At 39.7% G+C, this 15,341-nt stretch overlaps 1 protein-coding gene across 13 annotated transcripts in view; it reads left to right on the forward strand.

The window, feature by feature from the left end:
• Positions 1–15,341, forward strand: part of BPTF (bromodomain PHD finger transcription factor) — a 146,627-nt gene that overhangs the window by 93,763 nt on the left and 37,523 nt on the right. For 8 of the 13 annotated variants that reach the window (XM_053892935.1, XM_053892932.1, XM_019466481.2 and 5 more), the window contains 9 exons: positions 357–2,667; positions 6,950–7,074; positions 8,162–8,290; positions 10,030–10,180; positions 10,520–10,643; positions 12,151–12,397; positions 12,760–12,921; positions 13,139–13,290; positions 14,199–14,307. In XM_053892935.1, the coding sequence (XP_053748910.1) occupies positions 357–2,667; positions 6,950–7,074; positions 8,162–8,290; positions 10,030–10,180; positions 10,520–10,643; positions 12,151–12,397; positions 12,760–12,921; positions 13,139–13,290; positions 14,199–14,307 (3,510 nt within the window). The remainder of the gene's footprint in view (positions 1–356; positions 2,668–6,949; positions 7,075–8,161; positions 8,291–10,029; positions 10,181–10,519; positions 10,644–12,150; positions 12,398–12,759; positions 12,922–13,138; positions 13,291–14,198; positions 14,308–15,341) is intronic. The other 5 variants (XM_019466494.2, XM_019466495.2, XM_053892940.1 and 2 more) reach the window with 3 other exon arrangements.

The raw sequence follows: 15,341 nt of genomic DNA on the forward strand, positions 1-15,341 counted from the left end.
GATACTAGCCTTAAGATATTTTATGACTACAAAATATTTTATACAGAATCTTACATGAAGGTACTGGTGTATGGAGTAGCTGTCACGGGCTAAGTAGTTTCTCATTGTAACATTCTATTTTCAGATGCTAAGAATATTTAAATATTTACAATATGTGTGTGTTTTTTAACATTTTATAAAGTTTAGCCCTGTCCATTGACCTATCTTAATCCTATGTCAGGAGCTTTCAAATATATGTTTATATTTAAGCCCTTGAGTGAAAATAAGAACCATTGGTAGTTTTTAAAATAAAAATACTATGAGTTCCACATTTGAGAGTAAAAAATTTCACTTACATAAATGTCTTTATTTCACAGATGTAAAAGAAGTTTTAGATTCTGACAATGATAAATCCTTTAAGGAAGAACCAATGGAAATAGATGATGATGTGAAAACAGAGCCACATATCAATTGTCAGGAAAGTTCTCAAGTAGATGTGGTCAATGTCAGTGAGGGTTTTCATCTAAGGACTAGTTATAAAAAGAAAATTAAATCATCCAAACTAGATGGACTTCTTGAAAGGAGAATTAAACAGTTTACACTGGAAGAAAAACAGCGCCTTGAAAAGATGAAGTTGGAGGGTGGAATTAAGGGTATCGGAAAGACCTCTACAAGTTCTCTGAAAAGTCTTTCTGAGTCTCCAGTACTAACTAAAGCAAAAGAAGGGTGTCAGAGTGACTTGCTTATTAAACAAGAACAAAGCCCTAATGCAAGTAATGATAAATCTGAAGATTCGATTCGGGGATGTTCACAGAGCGATCCCTCAATTCTTGGAATCAGTGATCCTGATCATACAACAAACAAACTTTATCCAAAAGATCAAATGTTAGATGACGTCTCCATTCAGAGTCCAGAGACAAACTGTCAGAAACAAAATTCCGTTGGAAATGACATAGATGAGAGTCTCTCTGAACCTACCGGTAAAGGCCAGGAACCTAGTAAGATTAACACCAAAGGAAGTGATTTTCTCGTTGATGACTCCAAACTAGCCAGTACAGATGAAATTGGTACTTTGATCTATAAGAACAAAAAACCACTCCTACAGGAGGATAATGACACCATTGTTTCTCCTTCCCAGAGCCCTTCACTTCCATCAGTACCTAAAAGTATCGATGATAGAGATATCCCATCTCTGTCAAAAGCAATGGACTTTGAAGGAAAACTGGGATGTGACTCTGAGTATAATAGCACTTTGGAAAATAGTTCTGATACTATGTCTATTCAAGACAGCAGTGAAGAAGATATGATTGTTCAGAATAGCAGTGAAAGTGTTTCTGAACAGTTCATAACTCAAGAACAAGGTATTGAAGGCTTGGAACCATTGAAACGTGAGTTTGTTTCAGATCAGTCCACTGGAAACTGTGACAAGAGACCACAGAGTAAGGTGACTGAAGCAAATGGTAAAAAAACAAGTCAAGAACAGAAATTAGAGGAGAGATCAGTTAAATGTATTGATCAAGTCAATCTAAAAAGTAGCACTGACAAAAAGAATAATGAAAATCGAGAGTCTGAAAAGAAAGGACAGAAAGCGAGTACCTTTCAAATAAATGGAAAAGATAATAAATCTAAAGTATATTTGAAAGGGGAATGCTTGAAAGAAATCTCTGAGAGTAAAGTAGTAAGTGGCGATGTTGAACCAAAGCTTAATAATATAAGTAAAATAATTCCTGAAAATGATATTAAGTCTTTGACCATTAAAGAATCTGCTGTAAAGCCATTCATGAATGGTGATGTCATCATGGAAGATTTTAATGAAAAAAACAACATGGAAACAAAATCATGTTTACTGAGATCTTCTGATGCTGGAGGTGACTACCAGGATGGCCTAGAGACCCTGCCTTCAACCAAAGAGTCTGAGAGCATACATACTACCACACCTCCACTGTCTTGTCCAGAAAGCAGTTCAACAAATCAGGTAGAAGATATGGAAATTGAAACCTCAGAAGTTAAGAAAGTTACTCCCTCACCTGTTACTTCTGGAGAGGAATCTAACCTCAGTAATGATTTTGTTGATGAAAACGGGCTGCCTACCAGCAAAGACGAAAATGTCAACGGAGAGTCTAAGAGGAAAACAGTCATCACAGAAGTCACCACTATGACATCCACGGTGGCCACGGAATCAAAAACCGTAATCAAAGTAGCAAAAGGTGATAAGCAGACTGTGGTCTCTTCCACAGAAAACTGTGCCAAATCCACTGTCACGACCACCACTACAACGGTAACAAAGCTTTCCACACCCTCCACGGGCAGCAGCGTGGACATCATCTCTGTGAAGGAGCAAAGCAAAACTGTGGTCACCACAACAGTGACAGACTCACTGACCACTGCAGGAGGCACGCTGGTAACATCTATGACCGTGAGCAAAGAATATTCCACAAGGGACAAAGTGAAACTCATGAAGTTTTCAAGACCCAAGAAGACTCGTTCAGGTACTGCTCTGCCATCCTATAGAAAATTTATCACCAAGAGCAGCAAGAAGAGCATATTTGTGTTGCCTAATGATGACTTAAAAAAGTTGGCCAGAAAAGGAGGAATCCGAGAAGTCCCTTATTTTAATTACAATGCAAAACCTGCCTTGGATATATGGCCGTATCCTTCTCCTAGACCAACCTTTGGTATCACTTGGAGGTATGTACTTTAAAATGTATTTGGGGAAGGGAGAAAGTCTTAAAAGCCGTATCTAGTAAGCATATCTCTCTCTCTCTTTTTTTTTTTTTTTTTTTTTTTTTTGGTAAAAAATGAGATATAATTGAGATAAGACAGGGAAGCGGAAATTTAATGGGCCAAGTTAGTAATGGAAATAAGATACAGAGAATCTTGAATTTGGCCAGCTGGGAGGTACCAAAGTTTACTTAGGGAAAAATGTTAAAAGACTGAAAAAAATAAGTGGGAATTCTTTAAAATGAAATTCAGTTTTACTTTTCACAAGACGGAAGAAACAGGGAAAACGTAGTTGTTTTTGTGGTCTGACTTTCCAAGTTACTGCCATGTGTTTTCCTGGGGAATGAGAGAGTTACAGAATTGGATAATCAACTTTCTGGAGTTTGGTATTTTATTTCTATTAGGTAATTCATAAAAACATAAGATACAGGAGACATGCCTGTGAATCACACAAGGTCCATCATGATGTGGAAATCTTCCTAATGTAATTTATTTGCATGATAAACATGTGTTTTTGGAGTTCTCTGTTATTTATGTGCGAAGAGGTGGTCCCAAGAGGGTCCTGAGGAACGATTTTTTAAAACCCAGAAATAGTCTTAAATTAAGGTTTTCTGGGCATTAAGCTTTGGGGATGAGTCATAAGTACGTAGTACTGTCAGTTGTAAGATCGTGTAGTTTTATATTGGAAAGGATCTTAGAAATTCTTATCTTTTATAGATGTGGAATAATTTGCCTCTGGCCACAGAGGGACAGAGTTAGGAATAGTGCCCGGTTTTCCTAAACCCCCAGTCCAGTACTTTATCTGCTATATCACATTTTCACATATCTGTCCTTGCTTTGTCCTTTTTCATGTCCTTGTCTTTTTATCTTTTCACCCTCACCACTGGAAAGGATGAAACATAAACACCGAAGACGTAAGAGTTGTGTGGGGCATGCTCAGGAGTCAGGAACAGTCTTGATGTCTGCTAGATTTTGATAGGAACCTAAAATTATTCCAGCAAGTGACTGAGCAGACTCCATTTCACGTTAGGCTTCATTTCTGTGTATCTGTGATCCCACTTTCTTTAAGTTAAGATCATACCTCTGTGTGTGTGTGTGTGTGTGTGTGTGTGTGTGTGTGTGTGTGTGTGTATGTGTGTGTGTGTGTGTTTCTTTTATATTACAGCTGGCTAGTATGATCAAAGAAAACCAAAACCAAAACGAAGTGTAAATGAGTACTCTCGATAAAGAAATTAACTTATTAATATGACCAGTCATATTTGGTTTGACCAAGGTTTTTATAACTCATCTTTTGATTTGAATTAAAATATCACTCCATTACACATTCAATAGAGACAGCTGAAAAGTACAATTTCTCTGCAGGGCCTGCAATGAAGGATTTGCAGAATCCTGCAGGGAATCAAGGAACTCTTCATTACAGTTCATGGATTTATAGGATTACTCTGCACTTTTCTGCTTTCTTCATTGAGAGCGGTCCCAAAGTGTATCCTTGACTGTCCTGCAGGTAACTTCTTTCCCACTGGAAAAGTTACTATGTACAAATACTTTAATTACAATGACCTGGCAGTTGTGGAGGCCGACCTTTCTGCTCTTTTCTTTTCTCAAGTGGAAGGTAGGCTCAACTGGGAAGTACTTTTCTCTGAACCAGTTCTGGTCACGTGTTGCCCAGGGCCCTTTTCTGCACGGCTGGGTTTCAGGAGCCTTGTATTGTTATGTTTTAATATGCACTGTGGGCACCACTGGTATCTGTTTAGTTAATTTCTCATTTTTTAATGGAAGGAAATACCTTCCTGTACATTTTAAACAGATATTGCCATCAGATATATGCTAACGTCTGAATTTGCTGAAGTTGAGAGAGAAACATAATCCCTTTTATCTAACAGAGGCATGGGTAAATATGTAAAATATTCTTGACTTTAGAATGCATTTTTAAAAAGTGTATTGCTGGAAAAATCATGCATGTGAAATGCATTTTTATACTCACACTTGAATCAATTATGTCTGATGCTTAGCGTAGAAGCTAAGAATGTCAGAGGTGCATGTTTGATCTTTATTAATTTAATGGTAAGGCTGAGCAGTAGTGAAAAGTGAAACTTGTCTTGTCAACTCATTAGGCCTCTTTTTTCTTCCACGCTGTCCATTCCCTTACTTCCTTTCTCCTGGGCCCTGATTCTGTGTTTCATTATCACTTTGAACCAGTAGTTGTCCCCCCAGCTCTGCCCCAGTGACCCTCCTAAAAGGCAGATCTACCCTGTGAATGTTCTGACTGAGCTGAGCAAGCCTTCAGCTGTGGGGCAGGTAGGGGACAGCCTTCGCCTGTACACCCCCATCTGTGAGAAGCACTTCCCTTCAGGACCCATTCTACGCTGCAGACGCTTCCGAGGCCTTACTACGGATCGCCTTTAATGCTCTTCTCTTACCCTTCCACTTGGTGCGGCACGTCTGGCTCTGCCTTCCTCTCTCATGCCAGCTTCATCTCTCGCCGCACCGCCACCCCCCTGCCCTCCGGTCGTAGCACGCCAGATGTGGTTCCTGGAGGAAGCGTGTGCTGTTGCACACTTTCCTCCTGGGCGTACATACGTGTGTCCCTTGCCCTTGTGCAGCCACCCCCACATCTTTGTCCTTTGAGACTCCAGCAAAGCTCTGATCCCCATCCCTGAGCCGAGTCAGGTGCCCTTCGTGCTTTCCTCTGTCACAGCTCCTGAGGATACAGGAGCAGATCATAATTCACATCCCTGTCTCCAGCTCCTTTCAGGTAGTCTAAAGCACATGGAAGGCACGCAAGTATTCTTCCAAGGAATGCACGAATGAACAGGCTTCAGGTGTGTTCCTCACCTGGCGGTGTTTCCCTTGTGAAATAGAGACGCACTGAAGTTGCTGTTTGACTGTAGAGAGTGATCTGGGGAAGAAGAGAGAATGAGAAACATTTCTCTTTCCAAGTACAGCCCCATTTGGTGTCCAGAGTTCCCTAGGCATTTCTGTAGGGTGTGGTCTGAAAGTGACACGTACTTCCCCCCTCCCAGGATACCCCTGCAGCGGTTAGCGTTCGCCCTCCCATTCGAGCATTGTTCTGTCCAGGTCACAGGATTCACAGCGCGGCAGCACAGCAAAGGAGGTACTGGTGTCCCAGGTGGAGATGGGAATGTAAGAAGCTGCAGCAAGTTTTTGGCTAGAGCGGTCCCCTTCTCACACTGTTCATTTCCCCAGCTTCATGTTTAGCATAGAAAGCATTGCCTCTTATTATACAAATTGTCTAAGGTCTACCTCATTCTACCTCTCTTAGAGGAGGGAATTATTTTAGTTTTATAGGTTTTCTGTACACCACAACCAGTTTATTTATTTACGTATGTGGATATGTCAACAAAGTGTTTAATTACTCAAAGACCTAATAGAGAATTGAGACCCAAGGGCTTTTTAAAAATATTTTACGGTCAGTTCCATTTTGGGACAAAATATTCATTGCCGTTGTAAATCCGTTTTGAAATGTATCTTTAATATTATTTTCAAAGGAATATCTAAAATGTTCAATAACTTTGCACACAGTGCTTAGTAAAAACCTGCACACAGATTCCTTTGTCTCCTGATCAATAACTAATATAGCATTACCCTTTTTTATTATTCGTTGTGTTGTAGAACTCTAAAGCTACTAATGTGGTTCAAGTGTTACTAGTATTGACAGGCATTCATCATCCAGTAGTTCGTGTTTTCCAGAACCACCATTTGGATACAGAATTTCTGTTCATGTGGAAAGGTCTTACTGGGTTTGTGGGGGGTCTTTTTGTTTTGGGTTTTGAGAAAATTTAAACAGTTTCAGTTTGTTTCAGCACAAATCAGTTAGTTAAGATTTTATCCTTCAAAACTCTTACCGCATTTAGTAACACGTCTCCGTATTTTGTTCTCCTTTGTAATTTCTCTAGCACATATTTTGGAATTAGGCTAAACGTTATAAAATCTTCATAAATTCTTGCCATATCAGTCTTACAATGAAACGTGCTCATTTTACAAATTTATATGGCGTTTGAAGTGACATACAGACCCCTTTTAAGTTGTTAGATGCATGGTATGCCTAGGAATAAAAAAGTTATTTTATTAAGGGACACGTAATAGCCAAAGTGCTTACAAAATTGTATTGTAACGATTGATAATGAGAACTAGAAATAGTCCTTCAGTTTAATAATAGAGCGTGTGTGTGTGCGCGCACGCGTGCGTGCACAATCCATATGTAGTTTTTCTTGGGTTTTTCTTTCAGGTATAGACTTCAGACTGTAAAGTCCTTGGCTGGAGTGAGTCTTATGTTACGGTTACTGTGGGCAAGCCTCAGATGGGATGACATGGCAGCCAAGGCTCCTCCAGGAGGAGGGACCACACGGACAGGTAAGGGCTTTTCCTTTCCTAGTCTAAGTTGAAAAGAGAAAATCACTTGACAGTTCACTTAATTTTAAGCATTTTTGTTATTCATTAAAATATAATGCTTGGGAGGCACCTGGGTAGTTCAGTCAGTTAAGCGTCCGACTCTTGATTTCGGCTCAGGTCATGATCTCACAGTTCATGAGTTCGAGCCCTGCGTCTGGCTGAGCTGACACTGTGGAGCCTGCTTGGGATTCTCTCTCTCTCTCTCTCTCTCTCTCTCTGTCTCTCTCTCTCTTTCTCTGTCTCTCTCTCTCTCTCTCTCTGTCTCTCTCTCTCTCTCTCTGTCTCTCTCTCTCTCTGTCTCTCTCTGCCCCTCCCGAGCTCGCGCCCATGTGTGTTTCACCGCCATCAAAAAAAACCCACACAGGGCGCCTGGGTGGCTCAGTCGGTTAAGCATCCGACTTCGGCTCAGGTCATGATCTCGCGGTTTGTGAGTTTAAGCCCCGCGTCGTGCTCTGTGCTGACTGCTCAGAGCCTGGAGCCTGTTTCGGATTCTGTGTCTCCCTGTCTCTCTGACCCTCCCCCGTTCATGCTCTGTCTCTCTCTGTCTCAAAAATAAATATACGTTAAAAAAATAAAAAAAAAACGTCCAATATATATATATGGCTTGTGTTTTTAAAATACAGCTTCGCTAAAGTTTGGTAGCACATGCTGTGAGATACTGGGGGCTAGGAAAGGGGGTTAAATTATAAGGTGAGGCACTTACATGTGAATCAGTCTGAATTTTTAAAAGATCTTATTACAGAGAACAAATCAGTTAAACTGGGACATCCGGAACCCTATGCTTGCTGCTTCTCTCTTCTCTTATTTATTTTGACTGTTTGCCACCAGAAACCAAGCTGCCCCCAAACAGCTCAGTTTAGAAATTTTCAGTGAGGAAGAAACTCAGTATTGTTGCAGTCCAGCAATGATCCTGAAGTCATTGATGAATCAAATGTTTTCAAAAGTTTATTCCATGTGTGTCTCCTTCTTAAAGCACCAGATGTTGTACTTTTCTAGTCTCTGACTATTTTAGGTGGTTATTAATACTATGTGAATTAAATCACCATAGAAACCTCTGAAACTGAAATCACAACGACAGAGATAATTAAGAGGCGAGATGTTGGTCCTTATGGCATTCGATCTGAATATTGTATCCGGAAAATCATTTGCCCCATTGGAGTTCCAGAAGCACCAAAAGGTAAGGAATAGAAAGAACTCTGTTCTTTGTTACTGACCTGTTGGCCACATCTTTTATGAATTAAAATTGGATTAAAATTGTTTCCTTATCTCTTCATTCAACTTCTGAAGAAGATATCTTTTGATACTCAATAAAATTAACAAGATTCCACTAGACACACAGTGATACCTATAGGCATTGCGCCGAACGCAGGGAGGGGTACCGAGAGCTGTAATGATAACTTCTTATAATCAAGCTGTGGAACAATGATTGACACCAGACCATCGGCTCCAAGAGGGCGGCCACCGAGTCCATCTGGTTTGTTGTAGTCCTGACACCTGCTGCAGAATCAGACGCAGGAGTGGTCACTGAACATTTGTTGGCTCAAGAGTTAAAGCTGTTTTGAAATAACGTCAGGGGGAAGAAATGATCTAAGAGGCACAAAGAGTGATTCAGGAAACATTTATGGAGCACCTACGTGGGGGCATTAGACAGCGAAGACATGGAAGAACTGGATGTGGCCCCTATTCTCAAAGAAGCAGAGAAAACGTTATAGTGTTGTTATAATGCTACCACACGAGCATCAAAACTGTTACGCTAGAAAGAGTTCAGTCAGGTGACCAGATTCAAGAGCTATAAATAGATGAAAATCAGTGTTATTTTATAAGTCCAGTAAAACCATTCAGGAAAAAAATCTGTTACAAAATGGGCAAAAAGAGAATGCTGTCCTTAGATATAAACATACTATTTAATAGAAGTTAACTGTCCCAAAATGTATAAATTTAAATTTTGAAATTTGATTGAATTAATTCAAAGGTTTATCCTGGAGAATAAATGAGAGTAGATTTTTTGAAAAGAACTTCAATAAGGGGTACCTGTCCTAGTAGAATGATGAAAGAAATAGTAATGTAATTAAAACAGTGCTGTCCTGGAACAGAAGTAGCTCAGTCGATAGGCAGAGAAACAGATGGAAGAGGCAAGTTTCTGACCAGTCTTTAGTCTTGACCCCAGAGCCTTCAAACCACTGCAGTCTCCTTGAGTCACTTTTCTTTCCTCTTACCACTTTGGATAACCTAGGTCCTTCTGCTATTTCAGCTGCTTCCCTGCTCCCTGAACAAATGGGAAGGTGCAATGCTCGCCTCTCCCTGCTTTTTCTTTTTAAAATCTTACATTAGGAGATTTTACCTCTAGTTAGTAGTTTCTGATCCCTTCTTTACACGGGCAACTTTCAAATTCCCCTTCTCAGTGCTGTGATGGGGAGATACACATTGCCAGAGCTGTATGTACATGGCAAGGACACTCAGCCCAACTAGGTGCAAGGAACACGGTAGGCTTCTTGAAGAATGTTGTATCCACGGTGGGGTCTGCAGGATGAACAGGCATTAGTCATGTGAGGGGGAGCGAAGCCAGGAGGAATGTTACGGGCAGATGTAACAGGCTCTTAGGCCTTTTATATCAGGAGCGAGCAGACCTGGCCCATGAGCCTTGACCCGTCACCTGCTTTTGTTAATAAAGTTTGATTGGACCACAGCCATATGTACTCACTTATGTATGGTCTCTGGCTCGTTTCTTGAAAACAAAGGCACAGTTGAATAGTTGTTACAGACACCATCTGGCCCACACAATATAAAGTGTTTACCATCTGGCTCTTTAAGAAAAAGTTGGCCAACTCTTGTTTTTCATGATCTAAGAGGAGATGTCAGAAGTACTGCAATTTTAGAAGCTATATTGCTTAAAATACTCTGATTTCTTTTCCAAAGAAACACCTACACCTCAGAGAAAAGGCCTTCGATCGAGTGCATTGCGGCCAAAGAGACCAGAAACACCCAAGCAAACTGGCCCTGTTATTATCGAAACTTGGGTAGCAGAGGAAGAGTTGGAATTATGGGAGATCAGAGCATTTGCTGAAAGGTAAGGAAATGGTTAACATGTGCTCAGATACTCGAAGCTTTTATCACTTCAGAATTGAAGAATTGCCACCTCAAAAGTTTATTCAGTATGTCCTAGTTAATTTTACTTCGCCTTTGGATTTTAAGTGCTAGCTATATATCATCTATTAAAGTCCTATTTCTAATTTTAATGTGTTGTATCCACTTGTCAGTTTCTAATTACCTTCTAATGTTCATTTTTGAAATCGAAATAATTTCACATCTTTTTAGAACATGAGAGTCAACCAGATGTCACTTAATATTTGATGCCGAATGCCTCACAGTGTAGTTTCTGACAAAATTTCTCCTTTGTTTCCTGCAGAGTGGAGAAAGAGAAGGCACAAGCAGTTGAGCAACAGGCTAAGGTTAGTGAACAGAAGAAGGCAGAGGACTTCAAGGCCCAAATGGAGGCTCACCTCAAACAGCAGCGCTTGGCTGCCCGGCAGGTGGGGGAGTTGGTACTAGTCCCACCTGGCAGCGAGTTGACATTTTTAGCCAAATCCATGCACACCAAAAGCACAGTGTTGATATATTCGTGTGGTTTGACTTATTATCTAAAATCCGACGCATAATTTTTTGTCGTTACTAAAGTATAGTTGACACACAGTGTTACATTAGTTTGAGGGGAATTTTGAAGTACGTTTTCCTGCAAAGTTCCAATCTGTAAAATCTCTGTAGTCTATGAGAAAGCACATTCTACTAAAACTCTGTAAGAGTTTGGTGTGATTTTTAAAAATGTATTTAAAATACTTATTTACAAATGCAGTCAACATTTCCAATTTTGAAGGCATATCCTCAGCACCCTCAGGAAATAACTACCTAATATGTGTTCAGTTTCCTTGTCTCTCTTTTTTTTTTTTTTTTTTAAACTGATTGAATCAGGTGACATTTCTAAATATACAAAACTAAACTTTTCTTCTGAGGAATGAGAAACTGTGTGAAATACCTCACGTTCTGTTCACGCGCATAGGATGTTCACAAAAGCACTCCTGTCGAGACTGGCTGTGATGTCGCCGGTGAGCAGTTTGCAGTGGCAGGAGATAGTTCAGCATTGCAATATTATCTTAGTACACCTCTCACCTCCAGCAGTAGCTAGCTCTGCCCAGGCCAGAGTCTTTCTGAGTCTCCGTTTCCTCATCTTTAAGTTACAATACCAGCAACTCTATTGGGTCAGTCTGAGCATTAAAGAAGATAATTATGACAAAGCGTTTGCCATCAGGTTTGAAATCATTGGCACCTATGTTTTTTTTTTTACGTGTGGAAGCTTACATTGTCATGTTGGTAAGGTCAGGAAATGTTAGCAATCTATGATGGAAGGTGTACAAATTGGCTTTAATAACCCTCTATTGTAATCAGGCTGTACTTCCCTGCGTAAAATAGTCTAAAATATTTTTTCTGTAAAAAAATGTTTAAACTGAGTAATATAAGAAGTTTAGAAAAGATGTTTTCTTATAATTTTCAACTAGCTTGCCTGTATGTCAGCTTGGATAGTGATTATTTAAATACTGACCTGTGTTTTATAATCGGATAAATTAACACTACAGTAAACCAGAAACGTTGTACAGTTCCCATCATTTGCCGTGTGCTCTAAATCCCACCGCTGAGCCGCAAGGTGTTCCTGTCTTCAATAAGATGACCTGTGTCTCTTTTATTTGCCATCTGAAAGGTTGGACGTTTGTATAGGCTGGAAAAATTTGATTGTGCTTCATTTTTGAATGAAAGACTTACTACTTTCAATAAAATAGGTGTGGTTTAGAGTCATAAAAATATTGGCCTGCATCAAGAAATTAAATTGAAGGGCAAATTTAAATACGTAGGTTCAGAAATAAAATATTTTAGAAATTTGGTGCAGTTTCTTAGATTTGGAGAAATAGTGGGTGGACTTCTTGCAGAATGGTATCGTTTTTATTTGGAACTGTTTCGGTTCATGTTTTCTCTCCCTGACTTTTCTAGAAACGATTGGAACAGCAGAAGCCTACGGCAATTGCAGCTTCCACCACTTCCCCAACGAACAGTACGACTAGTACCATCTCCCCAGCGCCGAAAGTGATGGTGGCCCCCATAAGTGGCTCAGTTACGACCGGAACTAAAATGGTACTAACTACCAAAGTTGGATCTCCAGCGACAGTGACATTCCAGCAAAACAAGAACTTCCATCAGACCTTCGCTACGTGGGTTAAGCAAGGCCAGTCAAACTCAGGTACACGACTGTTCTTAAAGAAAAGATTGCTTTCATTCAGGAAAAAGAAATTCCGATCGTTTACCGACTGAGATGAAACATTTCTTTAGAGAATTGTTTTCTTCCTGCAGCTGATTGAGCAATCAAGCTGCCACAGTTGGTTTGTTACAGATAATATTCATGATATGACATGAGTGAAACTCCTCTCTTCCATTATTTCCCTCTCAACATTTACATAGTTCACTTACTTTGAGTGGAGAGGAATGTTTTTCTTAAAAAGACAAGAATGAGCCACATTTCATGCCTTGGTGCCCTTCCTAGAAGTCACTACGTTGCTGGTTATTTTAAATCTAAAGCTTATTAAATGTCTTATACCCCATTAGCCACCAGCACAGCTGCCACATCTGCTACAACCATTGCCAGCACAGGTCAGACGTTCCAAATTACAGGCAATCCAGTCACTATGGCAGGAAAAGTAATTACCAAACTGCCACTTCCTGCAAACAGCAAGATTGTCGCTGTAAATGTGCCAGCAACACAAGGAGGTAAGGGAAATGTGAAGAGTTTTAATTCACATTTGCCAGATCATACTGTTGCCATTATTTTTCATTTCCTTTTCACTGATTTCAGTCCTTGGACCTCACATTCTATGTAGCCCACTATAAAACCCTGCCACACGTAGTTTCTCCTCAGAAACCCAGTGACACCTGATGCTTGTTATGAAAGGGGCAGTTGCTAATGACTTCTTCATCTTCTTTTAAGGCGTTGTTCAAGTACAGCAGAAAGTCCTGGGTATCATTCCATCAAGTACAGGTACAAGTCAGCAGACCTTTACTTCATTCCAGCCCAGGACAGCAACAGTCACAATTAGGCCCAATGCCTCAGGCTCTGGAGCAACCTCAAGCACTTCACAAGTAAGAATTCTTTACAGACTCCTTTTGTTTTAAAGCGTCAACCGCATCAAGTTGAAGTTTTTAGAATGGCCTCTTCCAGGATTAACGTAGCTCCTCATCTTCCTTTACCTTTTACTCATCTATGCCAAGGTACTGACTTTCTAAAAAATCTGTTATATATCTAAGCATAAATGACATATGAAATGCTAATTTTCAACATAATAGCATATTAGTTTATGAATCAGAAGAAATGCTTTCTAGGATTCTGTAGAGAAAATTCCTTCATATGAAACAGCAGACAGCATTGGAGCCCCGAGGGAAACTTGGTATGCAACTGAGAAGTGGAATGAAAAATAGAATCCGTGGCATTAGAGCTCGTTGGTTATCAGCCGACATGCACACGTATTAGATACATCATTTCCTTGGCTCTGGGATCATGGAAGAGGTTTCAAGTTTTGCAGACTTGAAAATGTTCTGGACGTAACTGTAAAACTGAAAACAGTATGCTCTGTAGTCTCTCCTCTAAAACTGTGAAAGGACATTTGGTTTCCGATCTTGTATGCTGTGGGTGACAGATATGTGTTGGACCTCAGGTCCAGAACACGACCCAACATTTTTCTCTGAACAACTACGGTGATCATAGGACAGAGCTTCACTGAGCCTTGTGCCTTCCTTCTGGTCTGTAGGCTGTACTTGATATCAGTGACAAAGAATTTTGTATGATCTCATTTGGATTAAATTTTCTTCCCTCAGAATTCCATCGTTATTCTGATGCTTAATATAATTTAAAATGTAATGCCCAAGAGCCTTTGTCATTTCCGTAGATGTAATTATCAACATAGGATGTTCAAAGACTGTGTTCTAAGTCCATCGTGCTTTTTTGGTCTTTTAAAAGCATTTTAATTCATTCTCCTTTGTGTCATTTGTAGGTAATCACAGGGCCTCAGATCCGCCCTGGTATGACGGTGATTAGAACACCACTCCAACAGTCAACACTAGGAAAGGCAATTATTCGAACACCCGTGATGGTACAGCCAGGTATTCGTCCCTGCAGCATTTTCATTTTACATCTAAACATCCAGTCTGGGAAATCTATAATACTCTGTATTGGCTACTTTGCATACTAGAAAATACTAATTTGGATGAATACTTCAGGCTGTGATCATATAGTGGTTACTACTCTGCATTGTGAATGAGTATTCAAAGCATACTAAATTTCTAATCCATTGTGGAGTACATTCACAGATGTTATTTCATCTCTGGCTGTGCCGATGAGAGAAAATAGATCCAAGCTTGCTTAATAAAAATGTTTTAAAAGCCTCTAATAGATGGAATATATACTAATTCAAATCATTGGAATAAAGAAAATGAGGAAAGACAACAGTCTGTGTGGCAAAAGACAGAGATAAAATCAAGGAAACAGCTAAGAAGCATTTACACGGAAAGCATAAAAAAAAGATTACAGAGACAGTGTCAGCCTTTCGTTAATGTGAATAAGTTAAAACTGCCATATTGAAAGCTGAACGCTAAAAGATTGAACGGAAAATCCCAACTGTACATTTATGAGAAACATACCTAAAGTCGAATTACTACAAAAGGTACACAATAATAAGATGGGCAAAGACCAAAAAAAGAAAGAAAGAAAGGGGGATGAGGTTTGGGGGCAGAAGATAAGGATTACCCTACTAATATTGAGCAGAGTAGAGGTCTGTGATTTTCACGTTGTCTTAAAGATAAAAACTTGCAACGAAGGTGTAATTTGGGAACTTTAAGAACCAAATAAGATCTCACTGGAGTGTATAAAGCAAAAACTATTTGATATGAAGGAGGGATTAGCAGGAGCGTTGTAGACGAGAAACAGGCTGCATGTCAACTGTTCAACCTTCAGGAATGCACATTGGTTTTAAATATTTATGGGCTGTTTGTACCAAAATGGTCACATAATGAGTCATAGTAAAACCTGATGAATTCTTTCCAAACAGTAGAAAGTGTATAGGCCACATTCTTCAAAGTAAAGCAAGAAGTTAGTAACTTATTCTACTAATTTTTACTTGCTTGGAAATTTAAAAACG

Source organism: Panthera pardus, unplaced genomic scaffold, assembly GCF_024362965.1.
Source record: "Panthera pardus isolate Hobbes unplaced genomic scaffold, ASM2436296v1 HiC_scaffold_3, whole genome shotgun sequence".
Lineage (NCBI taxonomy): Eukaryota > Metazoa > Chordata > Mammalia > Carnivora > Felidae > Panthera > Panthera pardus.